The 25,521-nt window shown below is 38.5% G+C and overlaps 1 protein-coding gene across 2 annotated transcripts in view; it reads right to left on the minus strand.

Moving 5' to 3' along the window:
- Positions 1-22,369: 22,369 nt before the first annotated feature.
- LOC147510191 (Transducin family protein / WD-40 repeat family protein) overlaps positions 22,370-25,521 on the minus strand; it is a 40,823-nt gene continuing 37,671 nt past the window's right edge. For both annotated transcript variants that reach the window (XR_015218764.1, XM_086602222.1), the window contains exons 19-20: positions 23,240-23,293; positions 22,370-23,146 (exon numbers count right to left, since the gene is read on the minus strand). Coding sequence is in view for 1 of the 2 variants with exons in the window: in XM_086602222.1 (XP_086458348.1) it covers positions 22,846-23,146; positions 23,240-23,293 (355 nt within the window). In the remaining variant the exon portion in view is untranslated. The remainder of the gene's footprint in view (positions 23,147-23,239; positions 23,294-25,521) is intronic.

Genomic DNA, 25,521 nt, shown 5'->3' on the forward strand with positions numbered 1-25,521 from the left:
CAGGGCTACATAGCGCACAGGCTACTTAGCCTTAATACTTCTCGCTAATTGAAGACCTATATTTCTAGGGTCAACTAAGTGCAGAACGCCCTTTAAGAACAAAACATTCAAACGAACTCAAACGCTCTCTAAAGCTCAAACGTTCTAAAGACTAACGTTCACTCGAGCGCAAAGGCTTCATGGCTCCAACACCTCTCACTAGTGCAAAACCTACACTGCTAGGATTAACTTAGTGAAGACTGCCCTCTAAGAGCAACACGCTTGCTTAACCTACAATGCTCACTCAAGCTCAAACGCTTCATAGTATCCTATGTCTTCCTAGACAACGGGATATACATTTCTAGGTCAATTCCTACGAAAGTATATGCAACAAGCATTCAGACAAAAGTAAGATCATACTTCAAAGTACACATGCATTTCATAAGTACAAATACGAACTGCCTGAACACACTCAAGAAACCAGTTCTTTAAAGCTACCAAACTGCCACTTATGTGGAAACCAGTTCATCCCGATCTCAAAACTAAAGCAATAGATAAAGCGAACTGCCCAGGTTTCCCCAGGTTATCAGCTCTTAATGTATCTGGGCAGAGCCCCAACCATTTCAAGAAGGGAACTGCCCAGGAAGGCCCAGGAAACCAGTTCTATTGTTTTACAACCACTCACAAACTCTAAAATTAGAGAAACATTTAAAGAAACCTCAGGAAGAAGAAATGCGGAAGCGATGTTCAAGCATTAGGAGTAACATGCTTATCTTCAGCAGGCACGGTAGCTCCATCAACAGGAGCAATACTGGTAGACGGAGCATTACTAGCATCTCTAGGCATGACAAGCATACTCGTACCTAAAGCCCCATGTTCACGCTCTCCTTTTAATTCAAAGTACGTCTCCTCCAACAACACATAATCTTGGCACACTCTGTCATATGCCTGCTGAGCATGATGAGCAACCGACTTGCATTACTTGGCGTACTCAGTTATTGCTCCCAGTCTTTATTGCACATCAACCATCGAACTAACCAGCAACGACCTCTTGGACACAGTGTCCTGATGCAGCTTCCTCAATTTAACCAGTTCCTTCCTCTCAACCTCTCGAGCGAGCTACAAGCTCAACAGGTCTTGCTTTATCTTGCCCACATCATTTTCCACAGTTTCCATAACTCAGGTCGTATGCTTCAACTTCTGCTACCCAGTAAGAAACTACAATAAAAACATACATGTTACTCTCACCAATAAAAGAAAAAAGGGCCAGAGAATAGTAAAAACTTACCAAACAGAAAGCCATATCCATGGTCCCCATAGTCTTATCTAAATCTTGGTATTCAAGCATCTCCTTGTCACCCTCCAAGACAATACCTTCCAGAAGACAATTAGCTATGGGTGTAGACCCAAGGCTACAGTTTTACTGCATGTATCTTCCCCATCTTCCCAGCATAGATGAACTGTCTCCCCAAATTGCCATCCTGCCCACCTAACGCACTAGCCCCAGAGCTCTCCATAGCAAAAGCTTTTCCCTTACCTACCACAGCACGATGGGGAGCGACCAGGTCGGCCCCAACCCTTGAACTCGGGTTCCTGAACACCTTGAACTCGGGTTCCTGAACACCACACCTCCAATTCGCTTGCGTGAACCAGAAGCAGAGCGACCCACAGTTTTAGATCGTTTTGTGCCCCTCGTATCAGCAAAGACCGCCTTCCGCTTACCCATATCATGTGAACGGCGTGGCAAGAATTCAATCTCCTTCAAGATGAGCAGAGAGGTCTCCCTCACCCCTCTTATTGGAGGGACCAAAGAGTTAAAATCATCACCATCTGCCCTCGACATTCTACACTCCGTTGACAACACAAATTTCAGCAAAAGAAGCGTACTAAGTTTACATATCACAAAGAAGAGCAATGAAAAGAGGTTGGAAACTAACCTGAAGCACTCAATAACTTTGGCAAAAACTTGGACAAGAACTTTGGCAAATAGCTTGAGGAAGTTGACGAACCAGAACCCCTAAACCTCTCACAAAAAGCCTTTTAGGGTGAACTGTTTCACTTTCCAAGACATACCATAAATGCATTGAAACCCTAACCGACATGCCGCATATACCGCCATCTTTTCAAATTCCAAAAAACAGGGAGGTTACCCTTTTTGGCTCTTTCAAATGGTTCGCATCCTCACACTTACCACACACGTGCTAAGGCCCACTCTAAACCAGAACGCTCTAACAGGAGCAAGACGCTCACTTGAGCTTAAAGGTTACATAGCCGGACACTTCCTACTAATTGGAGCATGCAACGCTATACAATGCAATAGCATCAGGAAATATACATTCAAGGCATCAAGAAAAGAGCAACAAGAAAAAGCATACATTTCATAAAGGCAAACGAACGAACTGCCTAAACAGGCTCAGGAAACCAGTTCGTTTGCTAGCCGAGTTGTTGAGACGTCCCAGAAAACCAACTCGGCTAGCAAGCATTCGTCACACAATGAACTGCCTAGAACAATCTAGGAAACTAGTTTGTTAAGTTCTTGCTCAAATACTTCACAGAAGCGAACTGCCCAAGTTTTCCCAGGTTATCAGTTCTAATGTATCAAGCCCACGACCAGTTAAAGAAACTTAAACAATTACAAAGGATGGATTAACTCATCAACTTGAAGTGGATCCAGTAAAGAGACGGAGGCGACCTGGAGCGAGGTCAAGACAGCAGGGACTTCAGAGTTTGTTCCCACCTCAGTCTCAACAAGGGGCAATAGCAATGGGTATCACGGCAAGAATGACACTGACATCTACGGTAAGAGAGACCCCCTTCTCACCCGCAACCGCACGAGCATACGCCTCCTTGAGTTGTTCATGTTCTACCCTCAGCTGCTCATGCATATCCTCCAGCTTTTCTAATTAGGTGACCATACGATCATACACCTCCTTAGCATCTACTGCCACCTTTTTACACTTACCAGCGAAGTCATTTACTGTGGCCAACTTCCCTTCCAGCTCGCTCGCCCGGTTCTCTGCGATCGTGCTCTGCAAGGAAAGGGCAATGACTTGCCCCCTAAGGTCGCTCAACTCTTTCTGTTCAGCCTATTGCACCTCACGAACACTGGCAAGCTCGTCCCTCAACTTCTCCAGCTCGCCTTTCTCTATCTCAACAAACTGAACAACAGTTTTTATCTTCTGGTACCCAACTATAATCTGCAGCCAAGTGAACACGGTTAGAAACACAAATAAAGCTCGTACAAACAAAGCCTCATCTTCAAATTGCGGTTTGGCACTTACCAAGCAGTGAGCCCGGTCAAACGCACACAGATTCTCATCCAGCTCCTTCCGATCACCATCCAGCGTAATCCCTTTCAGCACACATGACGCTACAGGTGCGGACTTATAGCTGCAGTCCGACCTCTTCACGGTCACCTCCCAGCCAGTTCGCTCATTGACATAAACAACGTTACACTCCAGGTCATCCCCACCAGCACTAAGATGACCCTTCCCAACTTTCACACTAGAAGCTTTCTCCTTCACCCTCTCAGCAACAGTACCAGCATCCCCAAAACCCAGAACGCTAAAGTCCACTGAGGGCCTAGATCTGGAAGATCGAGCTGTCTTCCCACCAGTTTGCTCTCCACTAGCAACACTACAACTGCTACCGAGGACGACCTCAGCCGCTCTAGTGACCTTCGCAGCCCTAGAAACAAGCTCGTCAACCTTCCTCTTCAGGAAACTCTTTCACTCACGAGGAACGAAAGAGATGTCCTCCACATCAATGGGGAAGCTCTCCTGTCCTTTCCCCCTTCCACCAGTAGTAGACCTATCCACTTCAGGTCGCTTCCCGCTACCACTGGCTCCCCTACTAGGTCGCACTGACCCACCGCCGTTCTTCCTCCTCTACTCCCTACGCACTATCCCGATGTCTTCACGCTCCATGTTGGAACTGCTAGATGACCTGGTGACGTCCTTACCTCTGGACCTCTTCTTCTGTTGCCTCCTCTTTGCCCTGATCCCGCGTCCTCCTCTTTCAACAAAATAGTTGGCCACTTCAAACAACTTCTCTCGCTTCTCAGCACAAGTCAAACAAGTGAACTTCTCTATCACACTACGACCTTTCTTTCTAGCAATAGCGACCTCTGCAAACATAAGAAAGTCAAAGGTCAATTCGTTATTAGCACATACTTGTCAACATACAAAACAGAGGCATGATTCACCATACAGCCTAGTATGTACCATTAAAATTAAAAACCCTAGTCTCCACACTATAACCAGAGGTGCAATAATTCCCAACTATCAAAAAAGGCCTCTTCTCCCAAGGTTCGTTACTAACCCCATCCAGTATGCTAGACTTTCCAGTCAAAGTCTGTAAGCTAAAATTGTTCGCGCTAGATCATTTTACAACAAAGTGCTCAGCAATATCCACAACACCAATGTTGTATTCTCCACTCTCATTCAAAAGATCGAATATCCTAAGCAAACGTCATGTGTTCCCAACGAACTGGCAGGGCACTTTCTCATAAAAATTTAAAAACTCACATGTCAACCGAGAAAATGGTAATCTCAACCCCCCTCTCAGTTGCCCCTCGCAGATAACCACACCATAATCACGGGGGACGAACACGCTACTAAAAACGGCAACGTCCTCACCCAATTCGTGAATCTCAATATCGCTCACACGAATATCATAAGCGCCTCAATTCACCAAAGCTTTTTAGTGCTTGCTTATCTACTACCATAGGAGGCAAACTACTAGAGGATGAGGCACCATAACTACTCGCCACTGCGACCGTAGATTCAGAACCAACATCCTCTATCTTCTCACTAAAATCAACCTCCCTAACCTCGTCAGATCGGGTATCATCAGAATCAGACATTATTCTTCCTTTTTTCAAGCCCACAACAACTACTCAACCAAGACTAAAACTAGAAACCAAGCAAAGGTAAAGCGAGCATAAAGGAAAGTACAAGAAACAAAAATGGTGGAAACTAACCTTAGCACTTGTTCTCAAGGGAAGCAAATGAGGAATCCCATAACTTTCCAGACGTACATCACAAGCCACCCACCGGTTTATTTTTCAAAAATAAAACACAATCATTTTATCTAACCATAGCGTGCCATGTATTCACACAAAACGAAGCACCTCAGCTGCGACCTTTCAAATCAAACGTACTATGTGCCATCCACGTGCAAGCTTAAATCTCTCAGCAGATCGCTCACATGAACAGAACGACCTACTGAGATGGGGCTGTGTGAGGGAATAATATTCACATCCAATGAATATCAAGCATGTGTCCAACACAAACATGAATGTAGATCGACCCTCAATCCTCGTCATCATAGCTCGCTTCATAGCAACTCAACTAGGGCAATCGATCTGACTAATCTGTAGTCAACCGACCCGAAAGTCTTCGTCACACAAGCTCGCTTCATAGTAACTTGCTACATGAACGACATCTCATGGTAGCGATCTCCCAAACACTTACTCATCTTAACGGTCGGTAACGTATGTCTTTATTACTACCATCAAGACCGGAGCTTCAGGCACGCTTTGTAATAACTCGCCATCATGCCTCGGGAGTGACCTGAAGACCTGGATCTGACCTGACGTGCGAGAGCAGGAGGCATAACCCCTTGCCTATATAAAGAGGATGAGGAACTACATCTGACCTGATTCAGGTCCCCCCTAGAGAGAGAACTTGATACGTAGGCAGTTTGTCCATACGAACCCGGTTAGTCCTAATCATCCATTCTATCTCTTCCAAATTATCTACACCTGTAAGATTAGACGAAACTTAACCTTTAAAGACATAATTAAATTAAACTAAACTTATATTAATAAAACTAATGGTTTAATGGAGTTGGAGGCAAGAACATTAAACCCTAATTACTCTAAACTAATGGGGGGGAGAGAGAGAACCCTAATTTACAACTAAACTAAATGGGGGAGTAGTCAAGTTTTGTTTAACCTTAACCCTCTTTATATAGGAGAGGGTTAGGTTTACAATTTCGTGTATAAGCTTTTAGGCTAGGTTATGGACCCATAAATCAAGTTCATAACCCAATTGGTTGAATCCAAGACTTCCAATTCTGGTCGTGTTATTGTAGCGCATATTTTCACCAACTCATACTGCTCTGATCGAGTAAAGGCCTAGACCATTTTAAAAGGCTTTCTAAGCCGGTCATTTTGATATATAATGGACCCAAATACAAGTCCTGAGTCCAAAGATATGGCCTTTCGAAGTTCAATTAACTTTTCTTCAGCTCTCTAATCCGGTTTGACTTTCATTTAACAGTTTTGACTTGGGGTTTTTAAGGGCATTTTCTCCATGAAACTTGGGCTTTCTTCATGGAACTTCCCTAGCAATCACTATAACTTCTTTTAGCGCCTAATTAGTAACTGATTGATATTTATTCAACTCTGAAGCCTGAAATACTCAAAAGCACGTAATTAGTGATAAACCTATATTATTAATAACATAACTGGCTAAATAGAAATATTATTAAAGGGTTTAAACTATAGTTTTGGACTCTTACCAAACCACCCCCAAACAACATTTTTCTTGTCCTCAAGCAAATATGTGAAATTAAAATAAGTGGCCAAAAATGTATTTTTAACTAGTCTCGTTTCGCTGAGTGCGACTCCATTGACCATATGCAATAAGGCTTTAAACCACTAAGAAGTCCCTAGTGGACGAGTTATAGCCTCGTGAGAGTTTTCTAGAGAATGTACTCACAAACTTCATTTATACTACAACGACTAAGAAATAAAAGTAATTTTCCCATAATTTATCTCAGATATCTATACATCTAACTACCATTTAAATAAGGATCATCAATCTAAATCCTAAATTAATACATGCATAATAATCAAATCATCTTAAGATAAACAACTATATGATGAACTATGATATGAAATACAGTGGTAGGTTTTTTTTCTGAAACTTTTGGGTAGCGTGCCTAAGTAGGTTTTCACAAGGAATGTGTCAAAACACATAACACTCTGATTTTTCCACTCAAGTTTGCTAACTCCAATGTGCAGTGGGCACACATTTCCTCACAATCTCAATGACAATCCAAGGAAGCTGAGGTCGATCAAACACATCTACCACTTACTATCACACCAACCTATTCCTAATTGAGCTAGAGGTCTTTATTAGGTGATATGGGGCGTAAGTATTGGTTAAAGAAGGAAGGAAATGGATATTCAAAAAGACAAATCTGAAAAAATATGGTCTTCATATTTTGTAACTAGAGAAAACCTTGTTCTTATTTTGCTTCTACACTTTGTTTCCATCCTTAGCCTTTTTATTTTGGCTTTTTGACTCATTTTATTCTATTTTTGGAGTTTTTATTTTATTTCTATTTTTCTTTTCTTTGGATGGAAACTTTTTTTTTTCTTTTGAAGCAACTAACTAATTTTTGTTTACACAGGTTTTTTCTCTTCTATTTTCTTCACTCATCCTATTTCTCAGACTTATCCAGATAGGTAGGATGATTTTATTTTTTATTTTTTTATTTTGTTTTATTGGGTAAAGGATTTGTGGTTTGTGAAAAGGCTAATGAAAGGCTCAGTGGGGCGACTAATGGATAATAAATTTCATATAAGTGTGAATTTCAGGCTATATCGATCCAAAGAGAGCCTAAATTCTCGCTTAAGATATGGTATGGTGATCAAGCAAGTGGATGTGTGATTTTTCTACTCGGAATTTACTTCTCCCTTGTGTCATCACTCAGATATTTCACTCTTATGAGGCTTTTAGGCTAGATGATCATAGCATATGTATTAAGTACTCTAACCTAGGTCTTAGAAAAATACTACCAAATACAATCAAAGATGCTCATGCAAGATGTTCGTGAAAAGATTTGTGAACATAGGCTATATAACCTTCACAAAATGTCAAAACCCTTCACCCTCCACAAAACTAAACGACAACTCATCAATAATAATCATTCCAGACAGAGCATCTCTACAAGCTTTTAAGTTAAAACTAACAGCAACAAGCTCTTTATCTTTGAAAGACAATATTTGTTGTGATTTATCAGCCACCACCTTATTGTTAGGATTCTTCTTACATACTTTCATATGACTCAACATATTAGAAGTTCTACTACCTTTCGAAGCACAAGCATAACTAACAGGGCAATAATTACTTTGGCTCTTGGATTTTTGGGATCACAACCCTCTATCTTATGAAAATGATCCCAAAGCAGGGGAAGATAAGGATTTTCTTTTATTACCTACCATAGTAGGATCGACCGTCGAATCCGTAGGATTTTCGACAGTTGACTGTAGAGATGAACCATCACTAGGAACCTCAGTAGAAGCCATCTAATAAAAATGACACATATTAACAATCGAGCTAAAACAAAAAGCTTGTGACAGATGTTGTTGTTAATTCATTAATTAGATTGGTTTTGGCATACAAAATTTTTTCACTCGGTTGTGAGTATTCAACGTGCTCCATTAGTTTAGGTCATACATACAATGTGGTTTTCGATAGTAGTCAAACCAAGTAGAGTATGGAAGAAAGCTCAAGTGATAACAACCGGCCGGCTGTGTAAAAGTTAAAAAGTAAAAAATGAAAAAGAGGAGGACATAATTTGATAAATAGCAATAGAGTAAAGAATAGTAAGGCGACTGTATGTCTTTTTTCTCTAAAGAATTGAATGCTCGTTCACTAAGCAACCATATAATTTGATTATTGAATGAAACTATGTATCCTACAAAAATAAGATGTGTGTAGAGTTGTAGACATAGAATTATAGTGTAAATGCTAAATAGTATTTTCGGAGTTGAGCATTGATAATCTAATGAATAACAAAGAAAAGCTAGCTTGGATGCATACCAAAATGACCAGAAGTGAAGATCCCCCGTTTTCTATGATTGGTGTGTTGGAGAAATCAGTTGGGTACTCAACAGTTGACTATTATTGGTTTAACTTTAAAAATCGATTCAATGGGTGCTCGTCTTCAAGAATAACAAAATAATGAATAATATAATGACCCAATTTAATATAGTCTTTCAATATAATATATGGTCTTCAATCTTGTTTTTTTAATGCAACTTGTTGAGCTTTTTACATTCTACGTTCTAACTACAATCGGCCTCAATGATGAACTATTTTTTAGAGAAACACAGAAACAAAAAACAAAAAAAAAAAAAAGAAAGAAAGAAAGAAAGAAAGAAAGAAACCAAATAATTAGTTATTACCTTTGTTGATGATGGTGTCATGGTGGTGACTGATGGAAGAGTGGTGGAGGAATGGTGGTGGCTAGACTGGTGGGGGATGTAGCGGCTCAACCCTAGTTAATGGGTTTTTACATTTTACTAATTGGTAATTTGGTACGATACATTTCTAATTTTATACTAATTTAGTATATTAAGATATTGCGGATTGGGTCGGTTATTTTCGGTTATACTAAATCCAAACCGAGCACCGAACCAACCCTGTCGGTTTTTCCATTTAACAAACCGATCTGAACCGTCTTAGATAGATAACTGACCCATATAGCTCGGGTCGGTCGGTTTAGTCGGGTACATCGGTTTTATGCACACCCCTAGGGAGTAGTCAAGTTTTGTTAGCTTTAACCTTCTTTATATAGGAGAGGGTTAGGTTTATAATTTCGTGCATAAGCTTTTAGGCTAGGTTATGGACCCATAAATCAAGTCCATAACCCAATTGGTTGAATCCAAGACTTCCAATTATGGTCGTGTTACTGTAATGTGTGTTTTAACTAACTTATACTACTCTTATCAAGTCAAGGTCTAGACCATTGGAAAGGGCTTTTTGAGCTGGTCATTTTGATATAAAATGGGCCCGAATCGAGGCATGAGTTCAAAGATATGGCCTTTTGAAGTTCTGTTGACTTTTCTTCAGATCGTTAATCCGGTTTGACTTTCACTTAACAGTTTTGACTTGGGCTTTTTAAGGGCTTTTTCTCCATGAAACTTGGGCTTTCTTCATGGAACTTCCCTAGCAATCACTTTAGCTCCTTTTAGCGCCTAATTAGTAACGAATTGACATTTATTCAACTCCAAAGCCTGAAATACTCAAAAACACGTAATTAGTGATAAACCTATATTATTAATAACATAATTGGATAAATATAAATACTATTAAAGGGTTTAAACTATAATTTTTGGTTCTTATCAAACAACTACAACATGACCACTTCCACCCACTATACCCTTTCTTTATCTCCTTTCTTTCAATTTTGTGTAACCAACAATAACACCCAACGTTCATACTTATAGCACTAATAGATATATCAACTTCAATGGATATATCACACTAACCATTGATTTGAAGTGTGGAGATCTTGACACATGTTTCTATTTTTTAAAATAAAAACTAATTTAAACTGATGCTCACGTGCAAGACATGTTGTAGGGTATTTTAGGTAGTATGAAAACAAACAGCAACCAAAGGACCCTGACTAATAGCCTGCAAACAATCAACTTTGTGGACTAACAGTCAAGAGGATTTAGGATGACCAAAAGCTAATAAGCCAATTAGTGCAGACCAAACCCCAAATACCAATTATTTATGAGGACCAAAACCTAAAAAACCCAAAAACATTGGATGCCAAGAATTTTATTTTTGACTTGTTAATTTTATATTTTTAGTATTTCAAGAAGTGAACTTATAGGCTATGACGGTAAACTCAGTCAACTGACAAGGAAGGGACCAAAAGCTCATAACATCAAAGATCAAAAGCTAATAACATTGTAAGTAAAGATGCAAAAGCACACAAAGTTTGGGAAATCCAATATTCATATATTTGATATTATTATTTCTACAAATTGGTTGTTTAATGTATTTTCATTTTTTAAATTACTAGGCTTTTGTGGTATATTTCGAGTGATTTTTGAAGTATTTTAAGTAATAAGGTTTATTTATGGGGAGGGATAGAGCCACATTTTAGCGACATTGTAAATGAATCCAAACAAAATTGTGGACTTGAAAGTTGAATTAAAAGCTAAATTTTTGTAGATATTATCTCCCCACCATGGAGAACATGCTCACAAAAATTCAGCTCATTCAAAGAAGTCTAACCTTAGAACATGCTCACAAAAGTTTTAGACCATTAGATGAAAAGTTAAAAAATGAACACTAATTTTTACATGGTTAAACATATTCAAATATTATAATTTTTTGTGAGAATGATCTTCATGGTGAGGGTATCATCTCCACAAAAAACCAGACTTTAATTCATTTATATGTCGAAAATGTGGCTATAATGTGCGCATAAGAATGTGGCTCTATCCCTCCCCTTTTTATGGGGAGTGGGGAGGGATAGAGCCACATTCTAGCCACATTGTAAACAGATCCAAACAAAATCGTGGACTTGAAAGTTGAATTAAGGGTTGAATTTTTGTAGATATTATCTCCCCACCATGCAGAAAATGCTCACAAAATTTTTTGTAGATATTATTTAAATTTGTGTCAAAAGTTCTCACTAGTAAGGAACTATATGGGCATTAACAAGAACCGAATATACTAAACTCAAGCAAAAGATTGACACTAACTGCTCAGGATGGTGGTACCTCACTACCTTGCTTCTAAGGCCTTGTGGGAGTTGATTCCACCACCCTCGTGTCTGCACTTTGTTTTATTCCCTCTAGGTCAGAAATGTTATATTTCTAGCCTCAGCAGTGGGTGGTGATTTCCTTAATGCTATTCACAATGTTTTCAGAACCTATAAGATGCCTCAGGGTGTTAATGCTACACTCCCTCACTCTTATACCCAAAGTCCACATCTTTGCTAATGTGGATGAGTTTAGACATATTGCTTGTTGTAATGTTATATATAGATGCATCTATGACATTATAACTAATAAGCTTAAACCTGTAATAGAATACTGCATTTCTCCACATCAAACTACTTATATATCAGGTAGAAGCATCCAAGATAATCTCCTCCTATCTCATGAGCTCCTGAGGGGTTATACAAGGAAGTACGTCTCACCAAGATGCTCAATCAAAGGTAGACATTCAGAAAGCATACAATTGTTGGAATTCCATTAGTCGTATTCTCAAGAGATTTTGTGTTCCTACAAGGATATGATTAACTAGATCTATGCTTCACTACTCTTTCCTTTTCAATTCTTATCAATGGTGTAGTTGTAGGGTTTTTTGCCGGCAAAAGAGGGCTTAGAGAAGCCCATATCTCCTTACATTTTTGTTATGATTATGTAGATCTTGGGATGTATTCTTCTGCAAGAGAACTCTATTAGTTTCATCCTAACTGCAAAAAGGCATATTTTTTTTTTCGATAATGGATATATTGCATTATAAACTTAAAATAGAGGTTTCAACAGACACTGACACAGACTGAATTACCTGTTAGAAAAATGGATTTGCACAAAATTTGTCTCCCAAGTTACCCCACTTGAGATGAAATGGGTTTATCTTGAAACAGTACGTAAAGTGAGAAAAACCTTTTTGAAAGGGTGCACTAGTTCGAAATAGTGCATTATACCGAAAAGGTGCGACCTTTCGAAATGTGCACTAGTTCGAAATAGTGCATCATGCCGAAAAGGTGGCCTTTCAAAATAGTGTTTTATGCCGAAATAGTGTGTCCTTTCGAAACATGTGACTTTTCAAAGAGTTGCTTACTTTTTCCCAAGAGTCACTGTGTTGTTTTGAAGAGGCACCACTCACCAATAAATAGTGGATGAATTTGGAGAGAAAGACACCAGATCACACAGAGTTCTGATCTTTCTCTTCTCCCTCTGTTCTTAGTCAAACACTATGTTGTGTTCATTGATTCTATAGAATTGAAGTGTTAGCTTTCTATAGAAGGAAATTTGTTCTATCTTGGGAGACAGTTTCTCATCAACCTTCAAACACCATAAGGGGGGAAATCTGTCTGAAGGACATAGTGTATCTACACTAGGCTCGGATTTAACTAAGAAGTACAAGACACTTACAAGATAAAAGGTTTGTATAGTTTGGTAATTGGTAAAGAGTAAGTACAGTTAAGTTTTATATTCCTAACATTACCGACATAGGGAGCAACTCAATACTACTACCCTTGATGGCCTAAGCATCCAGATCATGAGTTTCACCTAAGACCACCTTAGGCACCCAAACCACCCTAAAATTGGACAGCACAACCAAATTTTTGAAAATAAAAGACACAATACTCCTAGATTTCCAGCAACAGTTGTCTAGAGAGCTATTAAGAGTTTTAATGACGCTTTGGTTTCCCCCTTTGAAGATCACCAGTTCAGCATGCACCTGTTTAGCCAACAAAGTAGCAACTTCAACTTCAATGAGTTCAACCTCCTAAGAAGAAGATGCATTGAATCTGCTGACAGCTTCCTTCATCAGATTCCCTTCCTCATCTCTAGCTATGTCTCCTGCAGCTGCTTTACCGCTCAATCTATCAATGGCAGCATCAAAACATATCTCATTACCATTACTAGAAGAATTACTAGCATTAATAGTAGTATTATTATAGTTTTACTATATTCAAAAGAGTCAAAATTATGTTGAGAAGGTCCATGTGTGTTGGTGAAAGCCTTAAGAGCTCTATCCCATGCAGCAGCTGTTGAGGCTAGGATGGCCTTCCTACTCTTCTACCCTGCACTAAAGATGATTTTATTTCTATGCTCCCAAACCCCCATCATTAGGTAGCAAGCACAAACACCTAACTTGGTGATGTGCTCATCCAAGTTCTCTGTCCGCCCTAAGATTTCATCTAACCAGTTCCTTACCGACCAGTCAGCATGGGCATCCACTCTAATGTTGGTTAAGGCAGTGAACCACAAACCTCTGGTCCACTCACACTGGAACAGAATATGTATTGCAGATTCAGTATGGAGTTGGCAGAAAGGACACATAAAATCTCCCTCCATATTTCAAGCATGTATCACATCCCCAGTTGGGAGCCCACCCATATACACCTTCTGGAAAATGGCCGTTTAGTACCATGAACTTTGCTAGTTTTATCAATTTGGGCCAAGAACTTTTTTTTTAGCAAATTGGGCCATGACCTTTCTTTTTTGTATCAGTTTGGGCCACCGGTGTAGTTCCGTTAGAAGATTTGCCTATGTGTACAAACGGCTGCCTATGTGTGCTAACGGAAGATGACGTGTGAGTATTCAAATGGACAGCTAACAAAATCTGATGTGGAGTTTACATGACAAGCAACATCACGCTTGTTGCACATGATGTTATCTCCTTCCCAAATACGAGTTGGTCCACACTATGTTTCTAGAAAGTTTGAAATTCGAGACATTTTGATTTAGCATTTGAAACATCGATTGAATTCAAAAAGATTATAAAATCGAATCGAGTCTTTCTTTCTTCTTCAATCATGCGATTAATGCGTGCCTTGTCTACCCGGATAAAGTCTTCTCGGTTGGATTTCATGGAAGCACATGAAAGTCTCAAACCATTATAACACCATGTGCACGTTAGAAACCCGCGGCAATATCTTGAGCCGGAGTTAAACAAGCTTGGTCGGTGGATGTCTTTGGTTCTTGCTTACATTCTTTTGCTTTAAAGTTGAAGAAAATTAAAGCTCGTCTCAAGGGATGGAATTAAACAGTATTAGGTAATGTTTTTCAAAACATTCATATATCTGGAGATTCTATTATTACATTGGAGCATAGCCTGCAAAGCAATTGGTCAGACTCCATAGCCGCAGATTTGATAGTAGCAAAAGACAACTTAAAGAATATACTTTTACAGTCTTACATGAAGAAGTTTTCTACAAATAAAAATCAGGAATTAAGTGGTTAGGAAAAGGTGATGAAAATACTAAGTTCTTTCACGATGTAGTTAAAGAACGAAGGAAGAAGAATTTCATTGCAGATTTTGTGTTATTGGATGGTTCAATTTCTTCTGATGGGTAAAATACATGAAGCCGTAGTTAAATATTTGGAAGAAATCTTGCAGGTGGAAGATGTTGTCAGCAGTAGATAAAAGTGTGTAATTCCAAACATAATGATCATTGATCTCGACAGTAGATAAAAGTGTGTTCTGTGTTAATTAAAGAGGTAGGGTTTTTGTCAAGGATCAAAACCGATGTGATGAGGAAGGGAGAAGTGGTTGCCGGATGTGAGCTGATTCGGTGGTGGTGGTGGAGGCGTTGGTGAGGAAGATGAACAGTGAAGTTTTTTTGGTTTTGTTGGGCTTGGGGCGAAATCAATATGTAGGCTTAGGCTTAAATCAATATGCGGTGAAATTTCTGTGAAACTTATATGAAATTTCGGGTTCAAAACACTTTGAAATTTCGATGCCACGTCACCGGTGATTAGGTGTGCACTTCAACAGTGACACATAAGCATTTGGTCGAACACATATACATCCGGCACGCCACATAAGCATGTGAAGTAACAGAATGGTAACGGTGGCCCAAACTGATACAAAAAAGAAAGGTCATGGCCCAATTTGCTCAAAAAAAAAGTTCTTGGTCCAAATTGATAAAACCAACAAAGTTCATGGTACAAAACGGCCATTTTTTCTACACCTTCCATAAAAGGTGATGTGTTCTTGCAGAGATTTTGGCTTTCCAAATTCTGTTAGTTGTTTTTTCCTAGAAGCTAGATCCATTACTTTCCCATGTATCTTGGGAAAGTAACTTATATGCAGACTTCACCTTATACTTACCCTTAGGATCATATTGTTAGAAAAATTGATTTTCTTTACACAAATGCATTGAGATATGAATGAGTAATTTGTCTCCCAAGTTACCCCAATTGAGATGAAATAGGTTTCTCTTGAAACAGTACGTAAAGTGAGAAAAATCTTTTCAAAAGGATGCACTAGTTCGAAATAGTGCATTATGCCAAAAATGTGCAACCTTTCGAAATATGCACTGGTTCGAAACAGTGCATCATGCCGAAAAGGTGTAACCTTTAGAAATAGGTACTAGTTTGAAACAGTGCTTTTTGCTTAAATGGTGTGTCTTTTCGAAACATGTGACTTTTCAAAGAGTTGCTTACTTTTTTCCAAAAGTCATTGTGTTGTTTCGAAAAGACACCACTCACCTATAAATAGTTGATGAATTTGGAGAGAAAGACACACCAAATCACACAGAGTTCTGATCTTTCTCTTCTCCTCCTGTTCTTAGTCAAATACTATGTTGTGTTTGCTGATTCTATAGAATTGAAGTGCTAGCTTTCTATAGAAGGAAATCCGTTCTATCTTGGGAGATAGTTTCCCATCAACCTTCAAGCACCGTGAAGGGGAAAATATGTCTTAAGGAATAGTGTATCTACACTAGGCTCAGATTTAACTAAGAAGTACAAGACATGTACAAGACAAAAGGTTTGTATAGTTTGGTAATTGGTAAAGAGTAAGTACAATTAAGTTGTATATTCCTAATAACTTCAGACATATTTCTTTTTCTTCTTTTTCTTTACCAAATAGAATTTGTTTTTGTTTTCTTTTCTTTTTTGGTTTAAAGGAATAACAAAGTGTGGTTGTATTTCAGAATATGGCAACACCACCAGTTACACCTGTTGTTACTGTTCCTACTGTTGTTCCCCATTCTATTCCTCATGGGGAGAAGCCTGAAAAGTTCAATGGAACTGATTTCAAGCGCTGACAATAAAAGATGCTCTTCTATCTGACCACCCTTAACTTGGCAAGATTTATGTGGGATAAGGCTCTTGATGAAAGCCCTAATGAAACCGACAAGGAGAAGATTTTGGCCAAGGATGCTTGGTTTCATGCTGATTTCTTGTGTAGAAATTATGTCCTTAGTGGGTTGGCTAACTTATTATACAATGTGTATAGTGTGTTCAAGACTGCTAAAGAACTTTGGGATTCGTTGCACAAGAAATACAAGAGTGAATATGCTGGCATGAAGAAATTCATAGTTGGTAGATTTCTTGATTTCAAAATGACGGATAGTAAAACCGTCATAAGCCAAGTCCAAGAACTTCTAGTAATCCTCCATGATGGCATTGCTGAAGGAATGACCTTAGGAGAATCTTTCCAAGTGGCTGCTATGATTGAGAAATTACCACCATCTTGAAAGAATTTTAAAACTATCTTAAGCATAAACGCAAAGATATGAATCTTGAAGAATTGATTGTCCGTCTAAGGATAGAGGAAGATAACCGCCTATCTGAGAAGAAAGGCAAGGATCCCATGGTGGCAAAGGCCAATGTTGTGGAAGGATCAAGTGCTAAGGGAAAAAGGAAGCGCCAAGACAAAGCTCAAGGTGAAGAGAGTAGTACGCCTACTAAGTTCAAGGGCAAGTGCTACAACTGTGGGAAGGCTGGACATAAGGCAAATGAATGTCACAAGCCAAAGAAGTACAAGAAGCAAAAGACTGAAGCAAATGTGACAATGGACACGCTTTCTGATAATGTTAATGACATGAACCTATCTGTTGTGGCTTTTAAATGTCTCATGATTGGAAATGAAAGGGAATGGTGGGTGGATACTGGTGCTACTCGCCACATATGCTCCAACAAGTTGATGTTCACCACTTATCATGCTGTGGAAAAGGAAGAACAACTCTTTATGGGAAACTCTTCTACCTCCAAGGTTGAAGGCAAAGGAAAGGTGGTGATGAGGTTGACTTCTACAAAGGAACTAACTTTGAATGAGGTGCTCTATGTGCCTGACATTCACAAGAACTTGGTTTCTGGGGCGCTACTGAGCAAGAATGGCTTTAAGTTAGTCTTTGTTTCTAATAAATTTGTACTAACTAAGAATGATGTATTCGTGGGAAAGGGCTATCTTCAAGATGGGCTATTTAGGATGTCTTATTTTACTATTGCGCCAAAGAGCGCCAATAAAGTTGAATCTTCTGTTTACTTGATTGAGTCTTCACATGTATGGCATGGTAGATTAGGACATGTTAATTATGATACTTTGCGTAGATTAATTAATTTGGACAATATACCAAAGATAAAAATAGACCCACACCATAAATGTGAAACTTGTGTAGAATCCAAGTTGACCAGGTCATCCTTTCATTCCATTGGAAGAAGTACTGAACATCTAGACTTAATACATACAGATATATGTGATCTTAAGTACGTGCAAACTAGAGGTGGTAAAAAGTATTTCATTACTTTTATTGACAATAGCACTAGATATAGTTATGTTTACTTGTTGAGAAGTAAAGATGAGGCAATTGAAGTGTTCAAACACTATAAAAATGAAGTTGAAAATCAACTAAGCAAAAAAATTAAGGCTATAAGGAGTGATAGAGGAGGTGAATATGAATCACCTTTTGAAGGTTTCTGTTCTGAACATAGAATCATTCATCAAACTACGGCTCCTTATACACCTTAATCAAACAGTATTGCGGAACGAAAAAACCGAACTCTAAAAGAGATGATGCATGCTATGTTGTTAAGTTTTGGTTTACCTTAGAATTTGTGGGGGGAAGCTTTGCTTTCTGCCAATTACATTCTCAACAAGATCCCTAACAAGAAGATGCTTAAAACACCATACGAATTGTGGAAAGGTAATCAGACTTCCTATGAATTCTTAAAAGTGTGGGGGTGTCTTGCTAAAGTGGAAGTCCCTAAACCTAAGAAGGTGAAGATAGGACCCAAGACTATTGATTGTGTATTCATTGGATATATAAACAATAGTAGTGCATATCATTTTCTGGTTCATAAATCAGAGATTCAAGATATACATGTTAATACGATTATTGAGTCAAGGAATGCTTAATTCTTTGAAAATACGTTTCCATATAATATGTGTATATAGCCAAGTTCAACAAAAAGAACTTTAGATGCTACAACTAATAACCATCCTACACAAAGTGAAATTGAGGAGGAACCTAGACGTAGTAAAAGGTCGAGGACGTCAACGTCTTTTGGACCTGATTTTCTAACATACTTGTTGGAAAATAATCCTCAAACGTTCAAGGAGGCAATTTCATCTCCATAAGCTACTTATTGGAAAGAAGCAATAAATAGTGAGATTGAATCCATAATGCAAAATCATACATGGGAATTGGGGGATTTACCACCAGGTTCCAAGACTTTGGGATATAAGTGGATATTCACAAAGAAATTTAAGACTGATGAATCAATCGACAAGTATAAAGCTAAACTTGTGGTCAAAGGCTTTAGACAAAAGCAAGGATTGGATTATTTTGACACTTACTCTCCAGTTACAAGAATAACTTCCATAAGAATACTAATAGCAATAGCATCAATACATGGATTTAAGATACATCAAATGGATGTAAAGACGACATTCTTGAATGGTGAGTTAGATGAAGAAATATACATGGGACAACCCGAAGGGTTTATTACTCCTGGACAAGAAAGGAAAGTTTGCAAGCTTGTTAAATCCTTATATGGATTAAAGCAAGCACCTAAGCAATGGCATGAGAAATTTGACAATGCAATGTTGTCAAACGGTTTCAAAATAAACGAGTGTGACAAGTGTGTCTATGTCAAAAGCACTCAAAAGGGATGTGTCATTGTTTGTCTCTATATAGACAATATGCTAATTTTGAGTAGTAATATGGATGTCATAAAATCTACCAAACAAATATTGTCTAGTAAGTTTGACATGAAAGATTTAGGTGTCGCTGATGTTATCCTAGGAATTAAGATCTCTAGGACGGAGGATGGACTTGTTCATCACAATCTCATTATATTGAGACGATTTTTGAAAAGTTCAAGAAATATAACATCACACCAAAAAGGTCACCAGTTTACGTAAATCTTCATTTAGCCAAAAATACTGGAGATAGCATATCTCAACTGGAATACTCTCGTATAATTTGCAGTTTAATGTATGTCATGAACTGTACAAGGCCTGACACTGTGTGAGCAAGCTAAGTCGATATACGAGTAATCCTGGTAGAGATCATTGGACTGCTATACTGAGAGTTTTGGGATACTTAAAGTATACTAAGAATTTTGGTCTGCACTATACAAGATATCCAAAGCCGTTCCAGAAGGGTACTGCGATGCTAATTAGATATCTGACACTAAAGACTCAAAGTCCACAAGTGGATATGTCTTTACACTTGGAGGTGCAGCTGTTTCTTGGAAATCCTCAAAACAAACGTGCATAGAGAGGTCCACTATAGAATCAGAATTTATTACATTGGACAAGGCTGGAGAAGAAGCAGAGTGGCTTCGAAATTTCTTAGAGGATATTCCAAACTGGGCTAAACCTATGCCAGCAGTGTGTATACACTGTGATAGCCAATCTGCTATTGGTAAAGCACAGAGTAGCATGTATAACGGGAAGTCTCGACATATACGTCGTAGACATAACACCGTTAGACAATTGCTCTCAAATGGAGTTATCTCAATCAACTATGTAAGGTCAAAAGATAACATTGCGGATCCGCTTACAAAAGGTTTAACAAGAGAGCAAGTAGAAAGATTATCAAGGGGAATGGGCTTAAAGCCTTTGAGATAATCAACCAAGAGTCATCATAATGGAAAAACCAACCTAGTTGACTGGAGATCCCAAGATCTAGGTTCAATGGGCCAACTAAATTATGTTTGTTACTCAGTTAGCACTGGAGAGTAATATTATACTCTAACCTATTCCTATATAAGACAGTGTATATCTGTCGCGAGACCCAAGATAAGTCAAGCTTTTAATGATTTACTATATCTTGGAAAATTATGTTATCCAAGTAGAGTATTGCAGGATACTCTTTATAGAAATCACCTATGTGAGTGTGAAGTGGGGCCGCTTCTATGAGAATTTTAAGGCAAATGTCTCAAAAACACTCTCTGAAACCAAGAAGTGTTCAAGGCCAAAATGAACACAAACGTGAGAACCAACAGTATTCGAAAAGGTATTGCGTTAAGATGATTGTCTAGGTTTATACAAACGGCTGACAGTTCAAGGACATTAATTGAAGTCTACCTTCTAGCTTAGTTGGTAAAACCTGTGGGTGATGATACTAGAGGTTTGGGTTCAAACCCCGCTACACACTATTGAGTTACTGATCTCTTTAAAAACAGGCTTGCCCACACATTTTGCAGGTGCCGACTAGCAAAGTCGGTAAAACCTTTAGGTGATGATGCCAGAGGTCTGGGGCTCGAATCCCGCCAGCATCAAAGAGTTACTGATCTCATTTAAAACAGGCTTACCAAAAAAAAAAAAAATTTGAGATGAAATGGGTTTCTCTTGAAACAGTATGTAAAGTGAGAAAAATATTTTTAAAAGGATGTACTAGTTCGAAACAGTGCATTATGCCGAAAAGGTGTGACCTTTTGAAATGTGCACTGGTTTGAAACAGTACATCATGCCGAAAAAGTGTGACCTTTCGAAATAGGCACTGGTTCGAAACAGTGTTTTATACCGAAATGGTGTGTCTTTTCGAAATATGTGACTTTTCAAAGAGTTGCTTACTTTTTCCCAAAAGTCACTGTGTTGTTTCGAAGAGACACCACTCACCTATAAATAGTGGATGAATTTAGAGAGAAAAACACACTAGATCAAAAAGAGTTATGATCTTTTTCTTCTCCCCCTGTTCTTAGTCAAATACTATGTTGTGTTCGCTGATTCTATAGAATTGAAGTGTTAGTTTTCTATAGAAGGAAATTCGTTCTATCTTGGGAAATAGTTTCCCATCAACCTTCAAACACCGTGAAGGGGAAAATCTGTCTTAAGGATATAGTGTATCTACACTAGGCTCGAATTTAACTAAGAAATACAAGACACATACAAGACAAAAAGTTTGTATAGTTTGGTAATTGGTAAAGAGTAAGTTCAATTAAATTGTATATTCCTAACACATATTTCCAAACCATTATCTTCATAATTCCAAACCATTATCTTCATTCTCAATAGGCATTACTCCGGCTGCAATAGTATCTACAGTAGTTTTTGGGAAAAGGAATTCAAGAAAGTATAAGTTCCAGCCATCTTTATTAGGGTTGAAAAGCCCACTGACTTTGGTATTCCAATCAAAATGAGGATTAAAGATATGTTCCTTGAGGAGTACAATCTTAATTCACTTAATGCTTTGCTGATGATTTGCTCATTTTCTCTAAGGGTGACCTTGGTTCAATGCAAGAAATTGATGGTTCATCAATTAAATTTTTTGAAAGATTGAAGAGATGCAGAAATTTACCCTTGTTATTATGAAATATATTTGCTTTTTCATCATTACTAGTGGAATTTGCCACGTAGCACTTCCAAATCAAACACAAGTGTATTTTCTTTCTGTTTCTAGATGAAATCGACTCCCATCCAACGTTGTCGAAATAGACTCTTTAGCGTGAAGATATATCAGGATTCAATACAAAAATAGCCAACTCTATCGATGTTAGATTTTGGAGCGTACAACTCGAGCAAGTTAGGAATGGGTGGGGCGGCCCTTGAACTCATGGACTGCTATTGAAGGGGCGCAAGGCTTTAAACTCTCGGTGAGACTAATAATCGCCAGTGCATTCATCTTAACGTGTAGCACATGACAATCAGTGTTTAAAAATTGACTGATTTACTTACAATGATGACCATCATATAGTACACTGTTAGCAGAATGCTTCTACAAATATCTACGATACATCTACACATCTAGCACCCTCGCAACAATGATTTCTACAACAAAGGATTCAAAGGAAAGACCAACAATGTGTCTTCATTACAAATTTGACGTAATCAAAGGATCAGTCATCTTTGACAAGCTGCAATTCAGATACTCCCTTGGGCAATGCGCCAATGCAAATGAATGCAGTATTTTACAAAATAAAAATCCAAACAGCCGGTTTATTCACTCAGTTGCAGTCATCAGGTGGTACTTTTCAAATGAAACTGGTTGAGAGCAACTTAGTATACTCAGTTGCAGTCATGAAGTGTTGCCTCTCAAAATGAATCTGGTTATAAACAACTTCAAGCTGAGTACTAGAACTTGATGGTAATATTAGCAGTACAGGTGGTTAGAAATTGGTTCATTTGTTCAGTCAAAAAGAGGTTCTAAATCCATGCAAAGATGTACCAATTTTCGTTGGTATTGTCCATAATATTCCCCAACCGCAATCACATCTTCCTGCCTCAGGTTCAAACCGGGCAAGAAGAATGGTTGCTTCTCATCATCAGAGGGACTTAAATGCTCATCTAAAGGTCTTGACTTGGAGATCTCTGCGTTGGTTTCATGGCAAGCCAGTAAGAACATTGCAGCCGTGTCCGGCTGCTGAGCATTTCGAAGTGCTTCTAATGCCTCCTGTAATGCACCAGCGGCAACATATAAGATTAGAGCCCTGCATGAACGGAACAGGAACAATTCAGCTTCAGAATGAACACAAGCTTGAAGTTTTTATATCATGGATTCAAGGTGACAAGATGCATGTTACCTCCAGATGTTGTGCTCAGTGTGAAGCACATGATCAGCCCATCTTTGCAACACCCTGCAAAACAACAAAAAATGCAATCAAGGACGGATACTCATGCCTACTCTTTCATAATCAAGACAGGTAAACTTGCTCGAGTCATACATCAACTTAAAGATTTTTCTCTCCAAAAAAACGGAAAAGGCTTTTCTCATATGCAACTGATACTTATATTCAACCAAAACCAAAGACCAAAAGAAGTAAACCGAAACAAGTAAAATTTTAACTTTGAAGTAATGAAGTTTTGGCCTTAGGTTACTGAGAGTTGTGACACATAAAAATTACTGGGGTATGGGGTGGAATCTTATGGTGGGTATCCTTGCGCTCTTAAAGACGGTTGAGAGCACTTATGCTCTTAAAAATCTTCTTGCTTGGTATGAGAAATTGGCCAAGCTTAATTTCTGTGGGGTGGGAGAGGTGATGAACAGGAGAGAGATTGCTAGTGCCTTGATGTGTGGTGTGGAATCTTTTCCTACTACATAGCCAAATATATATCGATCTAGAAGTATATGAATTAAGGTGAACAAAGTGTGCTATTTTTGCAATGGTGTAGAGGAAAAACTTATGGAATATTGGCGCTACTCTTTGCATCTTTCTTGGTTGGGTGCCTATATCCAGTATTAAGGAGACTTTGAGGAATGATATTGTTTTGGCTCCACTCTTTACCAAAGCCAAATGGTTACACTGGTAGGCGATCATGTTCTGCACAGGATTTCTCACTACTCATGTCATTCTCACATCAGACCATCTTTCTAATGCTATTGCATGGACATTATTATGGAAGGAAAGAAATTATTCTTGAGTGATGTATATTCGAAGGAGGAAGCAACTTCGATGAATAATCACCAATAAATAAAAATTGGTTTTCAAAGGAGAAACGAAATTTCCATCAATTGAACAAATTAACTAATAACACAAAAAACCCAATAATTATGAGGCGTCAATGCCTTTAAGAAAACCCTGTTTCTAATTCTCACCGGTATTAAAAATAGAAACCACTAATAGACTATTAATATTCCTAATTAAACCAGAATTCCTAAATTTGAAGCTAGTTGTAACATAGAATAAATACTAAAAGAACAATTTTCCAGCAAGTCTGATACGCATCTATGTTCAAGCATCAATCTCCCCGGCATGAAAGAATTCGTCCTCAAATTCGGTTCCATGATCACATTCCAAAATTCAGCAAAACACATATACCTCACCCTCTCGTGGTTTTGAAAAATTCGTCCTTGAATTTTATTGACCCTACTTGTTCAGATGGGTGTTCTCTTTGCTGATTCCTCTCAATGAAATTTGCCATGTTGCACTAAGTTACTTACGGATGTATGCATGCCGTCCGGGACTAACAATTGTGGAGAGATATGCTCAAATACCTGCTAACAAAAGTAATAAGCGATGTCACACCCTAGTATGTCACAACCATGTTTTGTGTTGGGCTTTTTGGGCGACTCCACCAAATCGTTCATAAGAAACTCGAACAACACCATCAAACCGTTCAAGAGTTTGGACGACACCATCAAGTTGTTCGTAAGACACTAGAGTGACACAACTAGGTCGTTTGGTCACCAAGTCATATGGGACAATATAAAGAGGCCAAATCGTTCATAAGAAACTCTTGGGTCAGGCCACAACCTTGCAATAGAGAAAGGCAAGAAAAAAAATGGGTCGGTACTTCTGAATCAAACATTCTTTGAAGCAAACCAAATTCGTTTTCAATCAACTCAATCTTCTTCATTAACGATTTTCACCAATTGGGTTTTTCGGGTTAAGAATAATGGATTTGAGGTTTAGTATGAGAGATGATTTCTTATGTGAATTGGTGCTGGAGGTGATTGCATGTTGTACTTGTTGCGGTCGTTGCTGATGGCTTTGTTGGTCACAATGTGTTGCATGTTTACTGCAACAAGGAAGGTGATGAAACTGATGATTGTGTTTGTGAGGGCTACAAAAGCACCACCAACGATGGGGGGTTTGGGCTGCAAAAGCTCCACCAATGCACCCTAAGTCGAGTAGTCGTTTCTTCTAATCGATCAAACCTGTTGGGCAACCCCATGAATTCTTCATGACGCTTCAACCAAAAATGAAGTAAGCCTTGCTAATTACTATACAACCAGGAAATTTTTGAAATTTGATACCAATTTGATGTATATTCGAAGGCGGAAGCAAGATCAATGAACAAACACCAATGAATTAAATTGATGAATACCCAAATTTAGGGTTTCAAAGGAAAAACGAATTTCCAT

Source organism: Coptis chinensis, chromosome 3 (assembly GCF_015680905.1).
Source record: "Coptis chinensis isolate HL-2020 chromosome 3, ASM1568090v1, whole genome shotgun sequence".
Lineage (NCBI taxonomy): Eukaryota > Viridiplantae > Streptophyta > Magnoliopsida > Ranunculales > Ranunculaceae > Coptis > Coptis chinensis.